Source organism: Abramis brama (genome assembly GCF_963993115.1).
Source record: "Abramis brama genome assembly, chromosome: 22".
Lineage (NCBI taxonomy): Eukaryota > Metazoa > Chordata > Actinopteri > Cypriniformes > Leuciscidae > Abramis > Abramis brama.
This window is the reverse complement of record NC_139984.1, coordinates 4,567,572-4,592,161: the sequence shown is the minus strand read 5'-3', so window position 1 is coordinate 4,592,161 and position 24,590 is coordinate 4,567,572. Positions and strand designations below refer to the sequence as shown.

Sequence of the window (24,590 nt, the reverse complement as noted above, 5' to 3'; positions counted from 1 at the left end):
AGCCACTTTGGAACAATCTATATTGTTAAAAGCGCTATATAAATGAAGATGACTTGACTTGACAAGTATGTTCATAGGGACAGTGACCATTAAACCAAGTGCCCTCCATATAAATGTCCACATTTCCCCTCCTCTACCCAGGGAACGAGCTTTTGAGGGTTGGATACTCACATGCATGGTTAGGTCTTGACAGCCACGCCACACTAGCAGCTGTTTCCATCGGTTCAGAGTTGACGTCTTCAAACTGGCTCTCATCTCCTGTTTGCTCATTATCTCCCAAACTAAACTAAGGTCTCCTGTGCTGAATATTTATCCATGACTCCTGTGGCCCAACATTGCTATTCTTCTCTAAGTTGGTTTAGAAACACTTCCATTTCAAGTAGCTACACTTGCTGTCTTTTGTGTATAGGGATGGACTGAGTACATTTGTGACGTGTAGTAACACCTTGAATAACTTGTGCACAGGAAGCCTGAGCCGTGATTTTTGCTCTGCACATGTGTATTAGTGTTCTCTTCGATCGATCGTGGGAAATTTAAAAGACGTGCGTCCCTCAGCTCCGAAGATATCGACAATCGTTTTTTCCAAGGTAAGATTTTCACTTCACCATGTCCCTTCCACATAATAGCTAATTATCCTTTTATGACTGTTAAACTTAACTTACACCAATGCTAACATTATTCTGTGCTCTAAAAACTGACATATTTCATGACATTGTGCAATTTCTGACACTGAACAATCTAGAGAAATGATAGGTCAGCGGGGTACGGTTGAGACTCGATGTTGTAACTGTACCCGGGTTGGTGTCCTCTATTGCATATTACATACGCCAACACTGTGAGTGACTGAACTACTATCTATATTTACTATCTAATTTTGGTCTGTTTAGAAATGTTGCCTTTGTGAAGCAAACCGAACCAAGAAGAAATTGCAAGAAACTGTAACAACTGCACCTGTGATTCATGATATGCATGTAGCATTTTTGTTTTATTAATAGATTGTTGACACAACTGTTATACAGTCTTCAGTCGAATTTTCTTTTCCCAATATCAGATACAGCAGAGCGATACAGGGTAAACCGTGTGCTTGAAATGTTACAAAAGGGAAGCGAATGAGGAAAGATTTTGAGATTCTTGAAATGTTTTCAAATACTTTACACACAAAAAAAAAATCTCTCTCTACAACACAAAAATTGAATAAGTGTAAAAACTTTTTCAAACAATGCAGCATTTACAATTCAGGAACAAATCTGGCATAATTTCAGTACAAAGAGTGTTTTGTTCATTGCTTATTCACTTTCCACTAATGATTGTAATAAATGGGTAGAGAAAGATCATATTAATCATCATTAGATGGACACCAGTCTCTGCCACAGCTGGTAAAGGTGCAGTAAGCGATTTCTGAGTAACGCTGTTGAAAGTGGATCGGACTGAGCACCACAACACACTTGTAGCCAATCAGCAGTAGGGGCGTGTCCACTCATGACAGGGGAGGAGTTAGAGTGAGCTAATCAGGAGTAGAGGCGTGTCCACTCGTGATGGGGGAGGGGCTAGAGTGAGCCAATCAGCAGTAGGAGCGTGTCCACTCGTGATGGGGAGGAGCTAGAGTGAGCCAATCAGCAGTGGGGGTGTGTCCACTCATGATGGGGGAGGAGCTAGAGTGAGCCAATCAGCAGTAGGGGCGTGTCCACTCATGATGGGGGAGGAGTTAGAGTGAGCCAATCAGCAGTAGGGGGCGTGCCCACTCGTGATGGGGGAGGAGTTAGAGTGAGCCAATCATCAGTAGGGGGCGTGTCCATGATGGGAAGGAGAGAGAGTAAGTTCAGCTATGATAAAGACACATCCACTCATTAATTGTATGTTCGTGCATTTTGGGGCCAGAGCAATAAAGGGAGGGGTGTGTGTTTGTTTGGCTTGATTTCAAATATCAAGCGTTTAAATCACTTACTGCACCTTTAAAGGCGCTGATGTTGTGCCATACTTTAAGTTCACTATTGAAATAAGAACGGTTTTATACACACATTGGAGGGCCAACTTTGGATTGGGTTTAGTGAACTAATCTTATTACAAAACACTATCTTTTTAGCTTTCCAATTAATAATTCAAAAACATACATTGAAATACTGATAAGACAAGTTCACTTGAGACCTAAACAATTCTCATTTGAAGTATATGTTTGTGAAAAATGTATAAATCAGAAACAAAATTTTTAAAAAAGAGAAACTATTTATAATTAGGACAAATTAAATAGTTTAAGAACAAGAAAAGCGCCTTTTAAAAATGAAATGACACCATTATTAACAGTCATCAACAACAAATGAAAAGAGGTCAGTGAATATTCCAGTGTCTGAAGAGAAACTACAATCAAGTTGTAAACATTTCAAACAAATTCATTAGACAGACAGCTAACCTTGGCATCAAGTCTTTCGACTATTCACATTACTTCAAACATACAAACCCACATACTGTACATACACACACACACACACACACACTATGGTTATAGTTTATGACTGGACAGACAATAATTTGAAATTATTACAACTAAAACTGAAATAACCGACACATTTGTAAGTGGTTGCTATTGTGCTATGATTCCGGGTGCAAAACCCTCAGAAGAGTGAGGAAGAACGTCAGCAGTCGTTGAAGAGGTCCAGCGTACGAGATTTATGCTACTGATGTCCTAAACGGGCTCATTTCACCTCAACTCGATGTCAGAATGTCCTTCCACAGCTCTCTTCTCTCTTCAATACAATCCTGTACCACAGCAAAACAAGTGCACTCAGTGAACTGGACCGACCAGCATCGCATTAAGCCACAACTAGGATTGCAGACCCAGAAAAAAACACCACACTAGACTTTAAAGACTTCCCTTCAATACCCATGAAAATCTCCTTCAATGGTAAAAGTGGTGGTCGACTAACCACTAAACCCCATCAACATTAGAACATTTTGCAAACGTGTTTATGAAAACGAATCTGACAGTACCTGCGTTTATGAGAATTCCCAACATGAGTAATACATGTGTAATATTGGCTGATTTCAACTACTTTGATCAATTTAAGACATTATACCCATTTTGTTTAGCAGTTTAAAGAACTAAAAACTATGAATATGAGATTTTTCCACTAAACAAACGTCGAATGGCCCCGTCCATCATTGTGACCAAGAAAACATCTACATTCGGTTTAGTTCACATCACGAAAACCTAAGACTCCCTGTATTTTAAGATCATTAATGTGTGACATGCTCATGCAAATAATTCAACCAACTCTATATAACAGCATATCCAAACACTGCAGAACCAAAGGGCCACAAAACATCATCATACAGCTTTCTCTTTAAACACCACCTACTTCAAGACACAATAGTAAAGAGCAGTTGCATTCAATAGACCTGACGTTAGGAAATGAGAATCTCATGCAAAGTATTCATTAAAACACAAGACAAACTTTCATTTGCAAACTATTCTTCGACTTGTCTCATCTCACACATCCCCAGACTAATGTATTCTTTATCTGAACACTAAAACGGCTGGTAAAATGCAAATCAGATTTCATTCAATGTTGTCATTAATGTGCTGAAATAAAAAAACAGTGATAGTGGTTGCAGGAGGAGTTCAGTCGGGTAAGAAAAGGTAGAAAACTGGGTAATTGTGCAGGTTATCTGATGCTGGAGAGAGAGTTTTGATTAATGGTATATGTGCCGTTGCTGGTCACACAGTCCTGCTGAAGGGCTTGGAAGTACGAGGCTTGCACAGGTTTATGACACTGCAGCACACGCTGGGCATCTTCAGTCTTAAACCACTCCCGTTTCCTGCCTGTGAACAAAACACAACACAAATTCTGCATTCACGTAGTGTCTGGAATGAGACGACTTCTAGACTTTGAGCCGTTCATGGTCACTAATGTGTTTCTACGGCAATGCATGTCACGGCAAAAATGTATCAATGAATAAATAAAGCATGCGCACCAGAGGTCACACTGGCAAAAACTAAACTGCAAACAGTTACATCTAAATTAGTGCTGTCAATCGATTAAAAAAAAAAACCTAGATTAATCACACTTTTTTTTTTTCTGGGATTAATCACGATTAAAAACAAGTTTTTAATATATTTAATAATGTAATAATTTCACAGTTAATCTCCAAATTAATGTGGAAACAACAAAGACATTAAATACTTGATTAATGGCATCGCTTTATGAATGAAGGCCAGTCTCACTGATATTAATACAGCTAATGATGTCTCATGGAAATTATTTTTCATTATTAATTATAGCCATCTTTTTTTCTTTTTTTCACATTTATTAGGCTTTAAAAAAAATATAACAACTTTTAAGTAAATTTCAAACAATCCTCACATAAACCCATAATAAATGTCATATTTACCTGTGCCCTGCCAACCTAACAGGTAGAGAATACAGAAATTGAATAAAGTTATCAAACAGTCACCACTACATAAACTATAAATTATATTTAGATTAATCCTTATTAAAGCTACAAAAGTTCTTTAGTGAAGAGCAGCGAGTCATTTTCTCTGTTAGCTTTGCTCTTTGATTAGCATTAATGACAGACAGCATTAGTGGCTGCTGTCCCTTTAAGACCTGCTGACAGATCTCACACGCGTCACATTTTCTCTTTATGTTCATTTAAGACTTTATTTAAGACTGCTCTTATGAGGATACTCGACAAAACGGGCATTTTGGCATAATTGTGTGTTATTGTTCGTTCAAGTGTCTGTGTGTGTGTGTGTGTGTGTGTGTGTGTGTGTGTCAGGACGTTCTCTTTGTCTTGTCGCGCTTGAATAGTTTAAAAGCATTTGCATGAAGAAGAACGTGATCATGTAATGTAACGCTAGGCAAAGGATGACAGAAAAAACGGATGCTCTATTAATTGCGTTAAATATTTTAGATGCGCTAAACTGAAAAAAATTAATCACATGCGTTAAAGGATTTGTTCACTTCAGAATTAAAATTTCCTGATAGTTTCCTCTCCCCCACGTCATCCAAGATGTTCATGTCTCTCTTTCTTCAGTCGAAAATAAAAGAAGGTTTTTGAGGAAAACATTCCAGGATTTTTCTCCATATAGTGACTTCAATGGGGTTCAACGGGTCGAAGGTCTAAATGTGAGTTTCAGAGCAGCTTCAAAGTCTCGACACGATCCCAGACGAGGAATAAGAGTCTTATCTAGACAAACTATCGGTCATTTTATAAAAAAAAACAAAAAACATTTATACTTTTTAACCACTAATGCTGGTCTCACACCAGCTGTGATGCGACACACATTACGTGATCATGTTGAAAGATCACGCGTGTTTCGGTTCAGAAATGTAGGGTGAAAAACTTCATCTCATTTTCTCCTCCAACTTCAATGTTGTTTTAGCTTTGTTTGTAAATAGCATTTGTCTTAGTCTTTTCACGTTCGCTTTGTGAACACTAGGTTGGTTCTTCCGCCTACATCACGCCTGACCTTTCAGCGTGATCACGTAATGTGTGTCGCATCGCACCAAATGCAAGACGAGCATTTGTGGTAAAAATAAGTATATAAATGTTTATTTTTTTATAAAATGTCCGATGGTTTGTCTAGATAAGACTCTTATTCCTCAGCTGAAATCGTGTCGAGACTTTGAAGCTGCTCTGAAACTCACATTTGGACCTTCGACCTGTTGAACCCCACTGAAGTCACTATATGGAGAAAAATCCTGGAATGTTTTCCTCAAAAACCTTCATTTCGACTGAAGAAAGAAAGACGAGAATATATTGGATGACGTGGGGGTGAGGAAACTATCAGGAAATTTTAATTCTGAAGTGAACTAATCCTTTAAAGTTGACAGCACTAATCTAAACTCAACTTTAATAAGGTTGCTGCCACTTTCTAAATAAATTATATAACTACGGTTTTGACAAAAAACAACAGATTTTTGGGATTCTACTAACGAGAACTCGTTCTGGTGATTCAGTAAACACATCATAACTGTGGCACAAGCTAACCTACTTTCTTTTCTCAAAATCTTACCAATATTCACAGAGTCCTCCCAGTCCTCCATAACCTCAGTTACGATGAGAACATAGACGTACGTTCTGTGCTTTCGGTCTCGGTTCTGTGAAGAAAAACAAATTTCAGCACAAGTTACCGCCTCACAGAAAATACTACAATCACAAGGAATAAATCAACAGTGTTTTAGCGACAAATTAAAACGAGGGCTTCAACTAATGTTTGATAATCAATTAATCAGGTCATTAATTATTTGATTAATCAGATGAAAAAAAAAAACAATTACAAATTATTAAAAGAAATCTAACATTTTAATTTAAAAACAAAAACAATTAATTAGATTTTTTAATGCCACATCCTGCCCAAAGACGTCCTTCAAACAATGTGCAATTTGAAGGCAATGAAAGTATAGTGAATGTATGAATGAAGGCCATACTATACATTGTGTAAAAAAGGTGTTACAAAAACTATACATTCAAAACCAAAAAATCAATTACTAATTGCTTACCAATTTAAAGCAGGACTTAAAATAACTACATAAAAACTGATAAACAAAACAAAAGCTAGACTAAATGTTAACGAGGAGCACACATATCGATCGAAACAGTTATCATATTACCTTTATACTCGATTACTATTGATACTTTGCACGTGACGTCAGTTGTACTGGCTGGCGGGCAAGAACGTCATTCTCTAGCAACGAAAACCAGTAAACTAATCAAGGATCTTGCCAGTTTTAATATACAAAAGTTGGTGTTTTGAGGTGTACACGACATGCCAGATAGTTGTTGTGCGATTAGATGCACTAACCGCGTTTGTTGCCCGCCAGATATCACGTGACTGCAAAGTATCAATAGCACTTTTACTGTTACTGCCATCATATAAATACTAGTGCTTGTTTTACGTGTAAAATTTGAAACCTACATTTAATGTCTAAAGGCCCTTTCACACCGGATGCGTAACGAAAAAGCGAAACGAAAAAGCGAATAGTTCGTGTGCGAATACTTCGCGTCAAAACCATTCACATCAGCCGCGACGCGAATTTGCGACGTTCAGAGCTTCAACATTCCAAAACTTTCGCGCCGACAGCTGAGAAAACATGGACACTTCATCATCATCATCCAGTGAAGACGAGCTTTTCATTTTCTTTAAAAGACAGAAAAGAAGGTTTTGGGTGCGCCCAAAGCGGTGAATCTGAAGGGGAGTATGCTAATGTCCACTTTTAGCTTCCTTTTCCTCTCTCCTTTTTCTCACATAGGTGTCCCTGAGGTTTTTCCAGTTTATTTTGCATCTTCAACTAAACACAGTGCGTTTTGTAATGTAACACACGAAGTAACACGTTAAAATCATTCGACTAGAAACTGTAGATATCACACAAAGAATGTATAGTATACTAAAATCAGCCCTAAATAGTCTCACTACATTTTGTTACATGTTCAAAGTAAACACGGCCTCTGTCTCTATCTTTGACGATAATAGTGTTAGCTTTCTATCCCAAATGTAGTTTAGTCTGCTAGCCTACACAGCACAGGACTATACAACAACTAAAACTATCACACAACATCGTGATAACCGAGTTGGTTGGCAATGCTACGCCACACATTGTCTTTCAAATCGTTGTCCTTGTAGTATGTGATTGGCTGAAGCCTTTTCTGTCGCCGCAAAAGTAAAAAGAAAAATCGACATCGAAGCGGGAAAAAATAAAAGTCGTGTTTTCGCCGCAGCACATTCGCGTTCGGTGTGTAAGCGCTCATTACACAAACAGCTGATCAAAAAATAAAACCATCGCGCGAATTAATCATGCGTCAAAATCGCGTCCAGTGTGAAAGGGCCTTAACAAGAAATATTTGTCAGAGTAGAAATAACTGTGTGACTTTCTATACAAAGAAATCAGACCTGAGCATTAAATCGGAGCTGAGCACGTCTCTCAGATGTTTTGTCACTACTGTGAATAACTACACACAGGCCGTAAGGTGAAGACGTTTTACGTTTAATCCCGTTCCCATATATGGGGCACAAAATTATTTTCATTCTAATAAAAAGATCTATTGTTGTTGGGCGAGAAAATAAAAGTTCTCCATGTGTAATCCTGCAGTTTATCTTTTATTACTCAGTCAGCAATAGTTTTATACTTTACATTTATAAAGTCAGCAATAGTTCTTTCCTCGCGTAATCAGTTTGATCATCGCGGAACAATCGTCACGTGCTTCCCGCTAGACCAATAGGTGGCCGCTTTTTGGGACGACATGTAAACATTAGTCCAAGATGTCTGCGCCCTTGTTAATAGAGTAGATATCGGCCAGACCTCCTTCAAAAGTCTTTTAAACAATGCTACATGCATCTCACATCCATAAAGAAAGAAGAAACAAAGGATTTTACACGCACACGGTGGGATACATTCAGACACTGCGTCAAACGGTGGCTTGCAAGGTGAGAATCAGAGAATGGCAGAAACATACAAACATTGTCTAGAAATCGAGTTTGACAATGTTCCCGAAGACGCTGGGTTTCACTCCACTTGCTACAGGCGTTTAATTGACAAAAAGCGATTGGATGCGGCCGAGAAACGTCCACACAGCGTCCTGAAGATCAAGATCAAGGCCAGTCTGTGCCATCGGGTGGTAACATTAGTGCCGCTACAACAAAGAAAGTTAGGTCCAGGACCGGCCTGCCAGTAGCTTGTGCTGGTCCTGCTTCATACCTTGTGCTAGCCTAGAAATCTAGACGCACCCTAGCGGCAGCAAATGTAATTTGCAGCCAGGGTTCGTCAAGAAACTCTCCGTTGGCTTGCGAGCTGGAGAAACCAAACTCTAGTCAGGCCAATCACATCGTGTATAGAGTCGGTGGGCGGGCTTAACATGATGACGGCAGAGCTGCGACGGTTCTGCGTAAATTCCCTGCTATGACTGAAGTCATTCTTAAAAAAGGAAGATGTTTTCGGAGTTTTGCCGACCGGATACAGCAAAAGTTGAATTTATCAGCTAGCTCCGCTGGTGGGAAAGCGCTCTGGTTGGTTGTAGCGCTATCCTATTGCGTGCAGAGGGAATTTGAAAGACAAGCGTTTATCCCGCCCCTCGGACTGAGCCCTGCCAACGGTGTGTTCCCAGACCCAACATCTTGATGTGGGTCTGGCTTGCCAGGCTAGCCTTGTGCATAATTTGTAAGAAAATGGACAAGTACATTACTGTGGGAGGCAAACGCCAGATGGACCATCTTTCACAGGCAGAAATGTCAGCAGGTAGGTAAAAACACACACACACACACACACATTTGAACCCTTAAGCTGGGTACCATGGCTAACTTTCAATTCCAATTACATCATTTATTTCATGTTTATTTTACAGTCGGAGTCAGATTTGCATTGTTTTGCATACCGCTACAGCCAGAACACTCAAAATTGTTCAACTATTAACAGTTTTAATGGCTTTTTATTTTTTTAATTTGTTTCATTCGTTTTTTTTGTTTTTATTTATTTAAAGGCCAGTGGCTGAAAGCTGCTGAGATGAAGGAAGACACTAGCATTCTTGTGCATATTCGAGACAAAGACCGAGTGTCTCTGGAGGTGCGAGACCACAAGTCCTGTTATAGGCAGTACACCAGGTTCTTGACAAAGTCTAGAGCAACAGTTTCTGGGACCTCAGAAGAACAGCGAGTTATTATATTTCATTATTAAATAATAATTAATAATTCACTCACATTTTCACAATTCAAAAGTAAAGCACTGACCATCTATATTGTTGATTTGTCTGTAAACACAGTCTTGACTGCACAACTAGAGCAACAGTAATTCAAAGTTTAGTGATTTGTGAAGGTAGAAGAAACTAGAAATACATTTTCTTTCTGAAGAATAATAATAAATAACAAAAATCTCAAATCACTTTGTCAGCTTACTATTTATACTACATTTAAAATTGAAGCCACTGTGCAATAGTTATGGCACAAAGTAATACATATTTTCTGTTTTTAATGCGTTTTCTTTTCAGAAATGAGCCAACCTTCGATGCCAGCTACAATGTCTTCTGTGAGAGGATCATCCGCCGTAGAATAATTGTAAACCAAGAGGACAGCTAAGAAGGACCTTTTTAAATCTGGTGGAAAAAAAAACATGAAGATCTTGATGCTTCAAACTACAGGTAATTTAAAATTTGTAAAGTCCATAGATGTTTTAGTAAAGTCCATAGATGCTGAAAGATGCACAATACCAAGCTGGACAGGTTTCCATTAGGGATGGGCATTTTTCAAACATATTGCATTCGAATATTCAGGCTCATAAAAATATTCGGGCTCCAAGATTTTTTTTTCACGCAAAAATGGAATTCATAATAATCATAATCATATTTTATAACGTGTAGAATCTGTTGTTTATTTTAACTAAAAAATAATAATAATCAGTGTGAATATATCTTCATTTATACCATTGTGATCATCTTTCACTCTATCTTGTTGATTCAGGCAGGATAAGCTGAGGTAACTGAGTCAACTGAGGTAACTAGCCAAAGTGACTGTGAAAACAGGGCTAGTGGAAAAGCTGGTTCACAAACACCAACTTCAGTGGCCTCCAGCAAAACTGCAGAGGACACAAGGACACTTTACAGGGCGGCATTAATATTAAAGATGCTTCTACGTGACTCTCCCGGTATGACGTGCCCGTGGCCACCCACGCCAGATGATTTAAATGTGAAGCGAAGCAAAATCTGTCGTGCCAATTGAACTGTACAATCTGATTTCCTGGATTATTGGTGCAACTGAGAAACCAACACTGGCCCATTATGTTGATATTCCAGATGATTTGAACCTAAAAGTGATATCTATCTGTCAAGACATTGTGTATCTTGCATCTAAGGGCCAGAGGAAGACCCCTAAATCAATGCGTCTTGGTCTAACGGTTCACCATTTAACTGGTTCATCACAAATTGTGTCACTTCTAAATAGACTAGGACATTGTGCATCATGGGACATGGTTGTCAGTCTAGACACTAACCTTGCCCAACTTACGATTAGGCAATATACACAACAAGCTTACAATATATCTTAAGATTTTATTTTAGTTGAAAACATTAAACAATGTGCAAACAAAAAATATAAAGAATAAAAGCATTTAAGCTCAAGCAGCACGAACGGAAAAAAGGCTAATAAAGCGCCACTTATTGTACAGAACGTACACACTCGAGTCAGTCAGCATATGGTTATCGTGTTTATATCATTTCATGTTCATGTTGAGAAAAGCAATCAGCCTATATCCACATGCTCGAGTGAGGAAACGGGCTGTGCTGCTGCTGACAGACGCTTCAGAGACACAGATAACAGTGTGAAGGGAAGTTTCTAATAGGACTTTGTGTTTCTCTTCTTAAATCTCAATCTGTCTCCCTCAATGAAACTTAAAGGAAGCACATGTCTCAAAATAATTCTGCTATCAGAAGTCATCATCTCTGATCAGTCACGCCACAGCTGCGCTTTACCTGCAGTCGTGAAGGCAGTGATGGACCGGTGTCTTTCCTTCCTCAGTCGACTGCGGTTTCATGTGATTTCTCATTGTGGTGATGATATTATGATAACGCAGATTCATTAATTAATTTGATCAAAAGTAATTGTATTTTGTAATTCCATTTAGTTAGATAATATTCATCTAAGTAATTCCACTTCGCGAGGCAGACGACAACATTGTGTGATCAAACACAATCCACTTGTTAACGCGCCCCACAGCGCCACCCAGTGGATTTAATGATAACTGCGAGTTAGTGCTTGGGATTTATCATGGATTCACTGCATTTACAGCCAGCAAAGCAACGTAGGAAAATTCGTATAATAAAATAATATTTACAGATCGAATATTCGAGCACACCCCAAGTTTCCATACATTGCTTCAAGGTGATGGCACTCTGCAAAAGTCAGCACTGTATTATCTTCCAGTCATTGAGGCTTCACCGACAGAGATGTCAACAGCAAACACAATTCTGAAGCGAAGTGTCCAAATTGCTGATCAGATTGAACTGGACCATATAGTGTTAGTTTCTGACCAAGCTATATATGCCAAAGCTCAGCAAATCCGCTGGAAAGATGACGATGTACTCAGCATACAGTGATTAGACTAGGTGAATGTCACACATGCATGTCCTACCTGAGCAGTCTAGGAAAAAGGTTTGGAGATGCAGGACTGCAGAACAATGGATGTTTTGTGTGCAAATGAGAAATTTGACAAAATGTGTTGAAAGTATGAAGACTTTGTTAAAAGAAGAAGTGCAGAAAACCCAACGTTTGCCTTCTGGAGTTCATACATCGACATGGTACAGATAATCGGACTGGCAGCTTCACCCGTCAACAGTGCGCTTGATGATTGCATGGTTTATTGCGTATGATCATTTAAATTATGCTTCATACTGGATGGAAATGGTCAATTTGCCCCTCACACATCCTTCTTGCCACAGTGAGCTCAGTGTTAAAGGCCAGTGGACGGTCCAACGTCAAAGTGTCCATGGGTTTCTCTCGATTGCTTGTGACCAGGCCATTGAGCAAACATGCAACAGAGATTCCAAGACGAAGGGTGTTAACACAGAATCGAGCTGCAGTGTATCGCTGGATATCGTCGCAACATGAAGGGCTGCCATAGCAAGACAATGTGAGGCAATGGCAGGTGAATCTCCCCATATAAGGAAACGAAAAGACCTTGACAGCACACAAATCCATGCTGATGAAAAGGCTGTGACCAGAACAATTTCCACCCTAGAGTCCATGCTGAATCTTTTTGACACACACCAAGATGGCACTGTGTGTCTTAGCTCTGGGACAGCAGCAGCTGAAGGAATCACGAGGGAAAAGGGGGAAATGCTGTCAAAGAGTTTACGGACCAAAGACTGTTATCACCATCAGTTGACATATTTGCTCCCATCAAAACACAAACACTGAAGACCTTTAGTGACCAAGCAAAGACAAAGAAGAAATCTGCAGCAGGCACAGAAGTGATGCTACGTGCCGACAAGAAACTATTCTCCAGATTGCTCGTTTTAGGTCAAAGTAGAACGATAGACCTGCGGGAAATTCTGTCTCACTCCTTGGGAACAGTGTCATATCCTTTAGCCAATGCTGATGGTTCACTTGCTAAAACAAACAAATCAGCTCTTATGGATTTATTGTAGGGTTGGGCCGATAGACGATGCCATCGTCCATCGCGATGTTGAGCCGGCATCCCGATACCCTCCATGTTTCCATGGTGACGCGTCATGCTTGGCACATGATATGTATGCTGTATGACAGATGTAGCGCTTTTATTTCTAAATATTAACAAACTTGCTTCCCACGTCATCAACTATCTTCTATTCCGATTCTCAAAAACGTGTAAGTGAGTTTGTTTTGTCGTTTAAAACCCTTTATAAATGATCCTGATCTGTAGCGGGAGATGGGCGCCGCCATGTTTGTTTGGGCCGCAGTTCAGAGTCTGTTGGATTTATTAATTCATCAGTTCCTCCCGAAATACATTAAAGTAAGTGGCCGGTGAACTGGGAGAAAATAAAAAAAATCTGATATGAATAAAACATGAATATCCAAATATATTTGAGTGGATTGCCTCCATAGACACCATTGTGTATTTTACAAACTATAAAAGTATTGTTTTGCTATAAAGTATATGTATTTAAATGTCTGAAACCTAAAATAAACATTATGTGGTTAAAAACACTGAATAGTTGTGATATATGAGCTCGTCCATCTTTGGCTCATCGCCAGCCATAGCGCAGTTTGAGTCTGGCAGTGGTGTACGTCATTGGTCAGCTGATGCAGAGCGTGCCAACATCGAAGTTGCTGATGAGACGAAGAGGAAAATATCTAGTGGAAAATGAGAATGTTACGTTACCCCTTGCTTGTACATAGACCTGTGTTACTGCGTGACTAATGGAGGGTTTACAAACTCTCAGTGCTGTTGAAGATCTGACATGTGATCATGAGGAATGTGACGCCAGGGTGTTTTTACACAACATGCAGCACAGGAACACCAGACTGTAGTCATCAGAGCCCTGATGCTGATGTGGCAGTGACTGCTTTAAGTCTGCAGCCAGATTTGCCATGTAGGTTGTATTTTTTCACGGGGGTTGGCAACAAAACAAGGATCATTGACTTAGCTAAGGTGTCATCAGCTCTTGGCACAAGTGTCTGTTTGGCACTTATTGGGATCCATCCCTTCTCAGGTTGTGACTCTACAAGTGCCTTTTATGGCAAAGGCAAAATAAAGGCATTTTCTGTTGCTTGTGAGAAAAAGGAATATCTGACTGCGTTTACAAATCTGGGTAGCAGTTTTAACCAAGTCCAGTCTACCTTTGAGCTACTTTGCACATATGTGTGCCCCCCGAATGGCCAGTCATCTGCCGAAAATGTGAACGATGCAAGATACAAAGCATTCTGCATGGCGTCGTCAGCTTTGCCAGAACTATCCATGTCCCCCGACAAGTGACGCCCTGTACCCTAACTGCCAAAGGGCAAACTACCAAGCAGCCATCATGAGACATTCTCTGAAAGGTATAATGTGTGGCCCTTCACCCGTCGGCAATGGATGGCACCTCGAGGATGGTGAGCTAACAGTGACCTGGATGCCCCTGAAAGTGTGTTTACAGTTTGTCCACTAGCAAATGTGAGACTGGAAGATGTTCCTGTGTGTCTGCAAGACTGTCTTGTACTGATTTATGTCGGTGCCAAAATTGTGCAAATGTTTCACAGGAAACAGAGGAAAGACCCACATGGGATGATGGCTCTGATAGTGATAGGGATGATACCGATGAGTAAATGTGCACTGTGTTATAGAGGTCGACCGATAGTGGACTTTACCGATACCGATATTTATGTTTGACCGTACACGTCGATAACGATTATTCAACCGATATTTTTTCTTTTTTAAATGGATACTGGATTAAAAACAAACATAACACTCAAGTAAAACAGTGCTGAGCTGAAATGTGCTAAATGAAATACATATATAAATATGAATATATTAAAATGAGAAGTTCTACAGAATGAGCTCTACAGAAAATCATTTAAACATTAAAATATTACAGGTAATATTACAAATGTGTGTTTCTCTAGCTATAACCTAGAAACATATGTATATTTCATAGGTAACACTTTGCAAGTCCCATTTGTTAACAAGGATGTATTAGCTAGCTTTCATGAACTATATGCATTAGGGGTGCGCCAAAATATCGATATGGCGATATCTCGCGATATTTTCTCCCGCGATCGATTCTCGATGCGCTCTTGCCAAGTATCGATCTTAAAAGCCGTTAGGGCGGGCGTACACGGTGCGAGTTTGGACACTCGGGAGGTCGTGAGATATTGCACACGTTGCGAGTCAGTTTAACTGATAATCGCGTCAAAGCAGCTGGTACACGGCACGACTGTCCTGCATGAATTTTATCCCGAGCCGGCAGCAATCACGTGGGCTTTCGCGCTAAACACAGAGACCGTCATGTTGCGAATGGGAGAGAGAGAGAGAAAAGTGTGTGTGTGTGTGACTGACAGTGTATGCGCAGTTGCGCACGCTGTATGGTTGCTGCCACTGAGGTATAGCCCCATCGACGTGGTTGTGTATGATTTGGCAATAGGGGACAGCTGGTGAAAAAAACATGTTTAAAAATTATCGGGAGGTCGGGAGGTGCTCGGCTCGGCTTGCAATTCCTCTCACACGCTGCGAGCCGTGACCATGCGAGCATCACCGATTCCACTCGATTTCTCCAGAGTGAAAAAAATCATCTGCAGCAAAACAAAAATAGTGTCTGTGACTGTTTTGTTGCAAATGATAAGACACAAGTTGTTTTTGTTATTGTGTTTCATCCAAAAAAATACCGTATTTTCCGGACTATAAGTCACACTTTTTTTCATAGTTTGGCTGGTCCTGCGACTTATATTCAGGTGCGACTTATATATCAAAATTAATTCAGACTGAGATGAACCAAGAGAAAACATTACCGTCTACAGCCGCGAGAGGGCGCTCTAGTTGGCGGAGTTATTCAGAAGCGACACCATATGAAGAAAATTCAATGGATTCAGTGATGTGGAATGAGATCGCGGGAGCTTGGTGAACTTGTTTACTGGTAACTTGCTTGTTGGACTCCCTGGCTTATGTTAATTTAGCCTATTCAGCCTCCCAGGTATATGTTCTTTATGCTATTGTGTAGCTGAATAACTGTTAATGTGTTGCGTTAACACACCGGACACCTACTCAGCCTGTTGTTCTGTGTGCTACTGTGTAGTTAAATAACTTGCCTTTCCAGATTAAATGTCTGTTCTTGGTCTTGGATTTTGTGAAATAAATTTCTAAATAAATGCGACTTATACTCCAGTGCGACTTATATATGTTTTTTTCCTCTTCATGACGCATTTTTTGACTGATGCGACTTATACTCCGGAGCGACTTATAGTCCGGAAAATACGGTAAATGGAGATTCATTTTCCTAATTAAAAAAAAAATCTTTTTATTTCTTAAAACATGATATATTGTGAGTTATTACTGATAATATATCGATTATTGCAGTATCGCCATATCGTGATATTATCGGTATCGTGAACAATGTATCGCGTATCGTATCGTATCGTGAAGTACCCAGTGATTCCCAGCCCTAATATGCATTATGCAATATACAATATACGTTTTTACTGCATGTGTTAGGATTTGAGCAATACAATTGTACCTTTATCATTCATGTTAGTTCATAGTACACAGATCAAATAAAAATTAAAACTCAATTTAAAATGTATTAGTAAATTTTGAAATTAAACTAACAATGAATAATACTTCTACAACATATATTAGCCTTAGTTAATGCTAAAAAAATGTATCTTATTGTGAAGTGTTACCATTTCATATAAATTCAAAGAGTCATGCTTAAAGATTCCATTAAACTTACATAAATGTAGACCTATATAAAATCAAAATAACTATGTATTGTAGTGATAAAAAATAACTAAATCGAATGCGTTTCTGATTTGTTTATGTTTCTGTCGGCTGCATGAACATATCAATGTTGATAAAGCAATTACGTCACTAGCTTTAAATATTAAACTTCGCCGGCTAATGAATGTGACCAGCTGGATATAAACTAATGCAAACAGATGGTAAAACTATCGCTGTGGATTTTTGATGATAACGATAGTTCCACCAATCAACTATCGGCACCGATATATCGGCAAAACCGATAATACTCGACCTCTACTTTATAATTTAAGCTGATTTTGAGCTTTTCTATAATTGTCCATTTTTTGACAGCATTCAAAATTAGGGGGACAGGGTAGCACTGAGTCATTTCAGCCAACTTGGACAGAAGTGTGCTTATTTTTTATCTGTCTGTGATTACACAGTGCCTACTGAAAATGTTGACGTATAAAACATCACAGTTTTGCTTAATTTATAATGTGTATGTTCAATTAGTGAAGTTGAAGCATATTTTCTATAAATTTGCCATATTTCATGGTCTACATTCACACTTGAGTATATAATGCACCATAACCTGTCTCGCATGTTTAGGTACATGTATAAATGTCAGTTTGAGAGAGATTTTGTGTTGCTAAAATGAATAAAAATAAAGTTACAAACAAAACCAGCAGCATAAGATTTTCGTTTTTTTCCAATTCACAATTATATACATTAATGGATCGTGACAAAAAACTGCAGGATATTTTGCGGAGAACTTTTTAAAAAGTCCATAATGGTTTTGTCAATGCAAAAATTCATTTACAATTCATTTAGTGTGCAGGTGTGGGAAAGAAAATCACTTTCTAGACACTTTTTCCGAATTGATTTTTTCCGTTCAGGATTAATTAATTATTATTATTATAATTATTTATTATTATCGATTAGTTGTTGGCAGGACTGATTAAAATAAAAATCTATAATGCTGCAACATTATCATTGTCATTTTTACTTCAAAAACTTCACTAAATATTACTACTAATCTCAAAACTTTTATTCTTGCCTTCTATGAGATTATTCTCAAAACATTACGACTATTCTCGACACCATTGACAGTTTCTTTATTGACTGTTGTTTACCATCAGTAAATGCTCACCTCAAAAACGCCGACCAGTCTTCCCAGCGTGCCCTTCACTCCAGCCTGTGGGAATGAACACATGTGGAGTGAAACGCTGAACTCTGGACATTCACAACAGGGTTATAACAGTGCCATTTAAGACCTGAAAAAATGTAAATACTGCACAGGTGTGCAATATTGGCAAAAAAAGTGATCTCTCTATTTTCAAAGATTTTGTTGATAACAATAATTAGATGATATTTTGCCATGTGTGTTTTTGTGTGGGTGCAGTGGCTGTTTTAGGCCTGTTGTTGACAGCTGACTCATGAAGGCATTCATATTATTCATATTCTATGCGATGGTCAGTGTTTTTTTGTGTGTGTGTGTGTTTTTTAGGGCTGGGGGAATTAACGCGTCAATCTTTGCGATTAATTTGAGATGTTTAACGAATTTAAAAAAATAACGCAATTGACGCAGCACCCTTTTTTTGCCTCGTTTTAATGACTTCCTGTTGCGGCTGCTATTGAAAAGGCCGAAAATATGCCGTCCCGCCCCTCCGTGTTCGGCGATCAGGTTTCATTCTCGCTCCGTGTGTGCGCCACGCTCTCCGTTCTGTGTGTGTGTGTCGGCGCGCTGCTGCGCTCTCTGCTCAATGTTCCGCCCCATGTTTGCGCTGCGCGTTCTGCTCTGTCGTTAACGGCCCAAACGCTCCAATCAAGTACCGATCACGCACTGGAAAAGCAAAGTCCGCTCAAATAACGTGAAATTTCTGTTTGCAAAAGCCCTACTGAGCTGGTATACATGCTCTGGTAATAATAGCTTTGTATGACTATATTTTGATAATTAGTCAAAAAATAAATCTGTTAAATCTGAGCATGTTGCACAGAACTGAATGAATAATAATATATTGATATATTGATGTTTAATATTTTAATATAGGGCTATTTTCTGTCCAATTTGTGTGGAGATTTTTCTTTTTTTCTCCTTTTTTTGTGTGTTGTTTAATTTAATAAGTGATTTTATGTTTAAATTTTGATGATTACAAGTTTGGGGAAAATGCGATTAATTGCGATTAATCACAGCAAATTGTGCGATTAATTAGTTTGTTTTTTTTAGCGATTCCCAGCCCTAGTTTTTTTTTCATTATTTCATCTTGATTTCATATTTAACCAGGTAGGTCAGTTGAGGACAAGTTCTCATTTACAACTGCGACCTGGCCAAGACAAAGCAAAGCAGTGCGACAAAAACAACAACACAAGAGTTACACATGAGAAATAAACAATCGTACAGTCAATAACACAATAGAAAATCTATATAAATGTAAATGTAGTGCAAAATGCTGTAAGGTCAGGAAGATAGGACAATAAATAGGCCATAGTGGCGAATCAAATTTCAGATTAGCATAAACACTGGAATGATGGAATATGCAAATGATGATGTGCAAATAGAGATACTGGAGTGCAAAATAAGCAGAAGTAAAAAAATCAATAAGGGGATGAACTAGTCGGGTGGGCTATTTACAGAAGGGCAATATACAGGTGCAGTGATCGATGAGTAGCTTTGACGGCTGATGCTTAAAGTTAGTGAAACCTCTAGCTTCAAGGATTGTTGCAGTTCGTTCCAGTCATTGGCAGCAGAGAACTGGAGAACTGGAAGGAACGGCGGCCAAAGAAAGGTCAAAGGAGCTGTTGGCTTTGGGGACGGCCAATGAAACATCCCAGCTGGAGCGCATGCTATACGAGTGGGTGTTGCTATGGTAACCAGCGAGCTGAGGTAAGGCGGGGATTTACCTCATAAACACTTATAGATGACCTGGAGCCAGTGGGTTCGGCGATGAGTGTGTAGCGAGAGAATACAGGTCGCAGTGGTGGGGCTTTGGTAACAAAACGGATGGCACTGTGATAGACTACATCCAGTTTGCTAAGTAGAGGAGGCTATTTTGTAAATGACGTCGCCAAAGTCAAAGATCGGTGGGATGGTACGTTTTACAAGGGCATGTTTGGCAGCATGAGTGAAGGAGGCTCTGTTGAGAAATAGGAAGCCGATTCTAGATTTAATTTTGGATTGGAGATGGTTAATGTGAGTCTGGAAGTTGAGTTTACACACACCTAGGTATTAGTAGGTGTCCACGTATTCTGAGTCAGACCCGTCGAGAGTAGTGATGATAGTCCGGTGGGCAACGATTGAAAAGCATGCATTCAGTCTTACTAGTATTTAAGAGCAGTTGGAGGCCACGGAAGGAGTGTTGCAAGGCAATGAAACTTGTTTGAAGGTTAGTTAACACAGTGTACAAAGTTCACAGCAGTGACAGAAATTTACTTATATTAAGGGGCAATGTTATTTAAAGTGATTTCCAGGGATATTTTAACTATAGAAGGGCTTTCTTTTCTAAACTTGTTAGATGTATGCATCACCTTATATGTCAAATTCTAACATTCAAACTAAATTATATTAAGTAATAACACCGTATAGGGCTGTTACCAATCAAATGAAATCATTATCAACAAAACCCATCTTTGCAGTGCAGAAGTGGCATTAATATATTTACACTGCATTTACAATTAGTCTGCATAAATTCAATTCAATATTTAAATATGAAATAATTTCTAATTTTTAATTAAAAGGCACTTTAAATATGAAACTGAAACTGCCAGTAGGTGGCGTCACTGAAGTCAGTGAGTCATTCATTCAACCGATTCGTTCACACGGCTGATTCATTCAGGAATGAAGCAAGTTTAATGGATCATTGAATCATTAATTAAACTGATTCGTTCAAAACACGGATTCAGTCAGTAAAAATAATAATAATAATTTCTGTCAAATTTCATGACTTTCATTTTGAAAGCTTTGTTGGCGAAATAAATGAAAAACAATATTGTGTCTAAAATGTAACTCACAATGTTAACTTATTGTTCATTTCACTATTGTATAAAATAAATATCGCATTTGCAATTTGCATTTGAAAACGGCACTCTTGCTCGTGTAATATTGTATAACTACATCATATGATATAAGGCAAAAATGCCTGTGTATCTTGAATTTTGGGGGCGCATGTATATATAAAACTGCATACATCATGCAGTGAACACGTGAGTGACAAACTCGATCGTTCAGACATCGTTAAAACATATCGCACACCCAAACGCACAAACAATGAACTTACAATTGAACTCACATTTACCCATTTTCTTCACCTTCTCTCTCCCTTTCGCGTGCAGGAGACAGACGTGATACACTGTCGTAAATGCCGTGAATTGTCACGTGAAAAAGCAAGTCCACAAAGAAATAATAATAAAAATAATATGTATGCTAATTAGATCGTTTTAATTTGGTAAAGGATTTAGATATGTCTAAGTCATAGTGTCGTCTAAAATATAAGATCTCTCATAAGTAAAAATAAGACTTTAAGACCTTAAATTTAAAAAATCTAATTTAATTAGGGATGCACCGAAATAAAAATATTGGCCGATACCGATAACCGATAATTCTTTATATTTGAAAGCCGATAACCGATATATTGGCTGATAAATCAAAATCCAAATTTGTATATACTTTTTGAGAGCCTGATTACAAAAACAAAAGTTTCACCATTAAAAGCCATGTCCCAAAACACAATTTTATGAAGCCGATATCACAGCACAAAACTGAATTTTCCTTATTTGAAGTGATTCCAATCATATTTCAAGCAAATTAAAGCCATCATGGTGAACAGTGCGCATCTGAAGTGTCTCAGCTGAAGGAAATAATACATTATTTATCAGCTTTAATATATCGGACACATTTTCTTATCGGGCCGATAACGATAACCTAAAAAATTTGCATATATCGGCCGATACCGATATGGTGGCCGATATATCGTGCATCTCTAAATTTAATACATTTTAATACTTTTTAAGGATCCGCGGGAACCCAGGATAACATCATGTAGAATTTTACAGATCACGAAACATCTTATTTAAGCAAAAGACAGTTCTCAGAAGTAGAATGTAAAGAATATTTACAAAGTCGATGTCTTTGGCGAAAAGAGCGCTCTTAATTCATCTAAATCACAGTACCATATTAAAATATTTAACAAAAACAAAACAGATTTAGCCCTATATGTTCTGCATACACTGTAGCAAACAAAAGAGCTTGTCACGTAAGCATAAGGTTATTTGTGTGTGTGTGGCTCTGACCAGTAACCCTCACATGTGGAACAATCCCTATTATCCGACTAAGCATGGAAAAGTGTGAACTGCATGACTAATGATGCAGATGTAAGAGTCAGGAAAACTGTAAAAAAGGAATAGAGCATTAAAACGTTAATACTTACAGTAACGTTCACTTAGCAAACATGAGTTAATGCACTGGGCATCATGAGCTAGCAGGAAGCAATACGTTTACGGCATTTATTAATCTTTTTTGTATCTAATTAACGTCCGTTGTATAAATAAGCATTATGCATAATGAACAAACATGCATTACACATTACACAATTTTGTACAACCTGGCTTTTAAAGTCATTTAGTGCGACCTTGAACTGATTCTCCTTGATTTCACATCTATTATCACAGTAATAAGCAGAAGTAAGTGTTTTAAAGAAGGAAAGCCCACCTCTTCACACACCTCCCTGACAGCAGCGACACTGGGCTCCTCCTCCGGCTCCATCCCTCCTCCGGGAACGATCCAGCGGTCGGGATGACTGCTGCTGCTCACCAGCAGCACCTGACACACACACACACACGAGACATGAAGATCAATGATCTGCTCATCACCACAACCGTATCACTCCCTCCTCCTCCTATCCTGGTTTAATGTGCTGAGACAACTGTAAAGTCAAGATGCAACCATTCATAACCCTTTTTACTTCTAACATATGCTGTGTTTCAGAGTTTAGTCTAGGCTAACAAAATCACTGAAACGGGATATAGTGAGGGTGAATCACGGATAAAGGCTACGGAATGTCTGATAGTGACAACTGACAACAAACAGTGTGCTTGATCTCTGGAATATTTTAACATGGCAAATAAACATTATGTAACACTAAATGTTTCATATTCAATTATATTGAATACTACTACTAGAGCTACTTTTGAGATTGTTACTACTGTTGTTTCCTGGTATTAGCCAACATGGTCAAAAAAGTAATAACACCGCTGTGGTCATCATTATAAACACTGCTATGGCAGTACTATGGTACAGTGAAGGTCTAAGATATTAATAAAAATCAATTGTACTGATAATAATCATGCACCAATGTATGGTGCTTCAAGATATGCATGAGATTAACCACATGCTGAATGTCCAAAAGATCAGGTTAAACCCACTTTTAAGCACCAATATGAGGGAGATATCACAGTAATGTGTGTTTACAGTAGTAACACAAACCGTATCATATTGGCGGAAATTATAGTAACGGTAACCACGGTAACGTTATGTTTTACTACAGAAAGACTATCGAAAACAAAACAGATAAGAGCAGATATCATTCTGTGGTCGTACAGTTACACATCCATCATATACACACGTACAACTCTACTTCTAACACCTACACACTGCTAAATGTATACGCTGGTTATATTTATAGTTAATGTATTTGTTGAAGTAAGAATAAAGACGCAGTGATTGCTGGCGTGCGTCACCTCCTCCTCGCGCTCGCTCCTGAAGCACAGGCAGGCCGCGCGCTTTTTATAGCCGTCTCTGTCATACGTGCGCGTCTGGTTGGACTTGAGCTTTATCATCGCGCTGAACTGATGAAAGTCCTTAACTCCAGTCAGCTCTGCGCCTCTCAATGCTGTCCCGCAGCCACAAACCCCTCTAAAGGCCCTCTGCTAACATGAATATTCCCTCCGTCGCTTCATTTTGTGAGTCTTGTGAGCTGGTGTCGTCGCACAGACGCCATTACTCTGAGCTCTGCGTAAACTGCGTAGCTCAAGCACACCCAAAGCGCGTTTCCTGTCTGTGAATATGAGGTTGCGCAGTAGAGGTGGAACTGGTTCAGAGCGCACTGACGTTTGCGTGTTGATTAATACACACTACCGTAATGTCACGGTTATTTTTCTATAATATTTTATTCGTTTTATTTATTTATTTATTGTTATTGTATAAATGTGCCAGGAATATAATATATAACTCGACAGCTCACTGAAACCTTTGTGAAATCCATAGACTGTAAAGGTGAAATCCCTAAAATAAAGAGCCAGGGGGCGGCCCGCGCTTTTCAGCCAATCAGAGAACGCACTTTGCTTGTCAATCACCTATGGGCGTTTGGAATTGCTGACCTCAGATTGGCTGGCATGTCTTTGGTAGGCGTGTTTTTTAAGGTATTATTGGATTTTTATAATATATTTACAACATTTCCAACTTATGAAACCTTGACGTAATCAGAAATTGCAAAACACACATCTCTGATTACGTCAAGGTTGGAAATGTTGTTGTAAATATATTATAAAAATCCAATAATAACACACAAATGCAAATAGAGCGGTGCTACAAGTATTTCTAAGTATTTCTGCAATCCTTAAACCTGCAAAAAAAATATTTACAAAAGAATATCAGTTATATAATGTATAGCATTGGTTTCACACATCTCTGATTACGTCATAAGTTGGAAA

At 38.7% G+C, this 24,590-nt stretch overlaps 1 protein-coding gene across 2 annotated transcripts; it reads right to left on the bottom strand.

Moving 5' to 3' along the window:
* Positions 1-957: 957 nt before the first annotated feature.
* nudt3a (nudix (nucleoside diphosphate linked moiety X)-type motif 3a) lies at positions 958-23,915 on the bottom strand. Of its 2 annotated transcripts, XM_084098897.1 has the most exons (6): positions 23,619-23,902; positions 22,591-22,701; positions 18,037-18,081; positions 6,014-6,098; positions 4,387-4,401; positions 958-3,817 (listed from the first exon to the last, which is right to left on the bottom strand). In XM_084098897.1, exons 1-6 carry the CDS (start codon positions 23,715-23,717, stop codon positions 3,660-3,662), a joined length of 513 nt encoding a protein of 170 aa, XP_083955023.1. In that variant the 5' UTR covers positions 23,718-23,902; the 3' UTR covers positions 958-3,659. The 2 variants fall into 2 exon arrangements, with proteins under 2 accessions (XP_083955023.1, XP_083955024.1); XM_084098898.1 differs by lacking the exon at positions 4,387-4,401 and having other exon boundaries at positions 23,619-23,915.
* Positions 23,916-24,590: the final 675 nt, after the last annotated feature.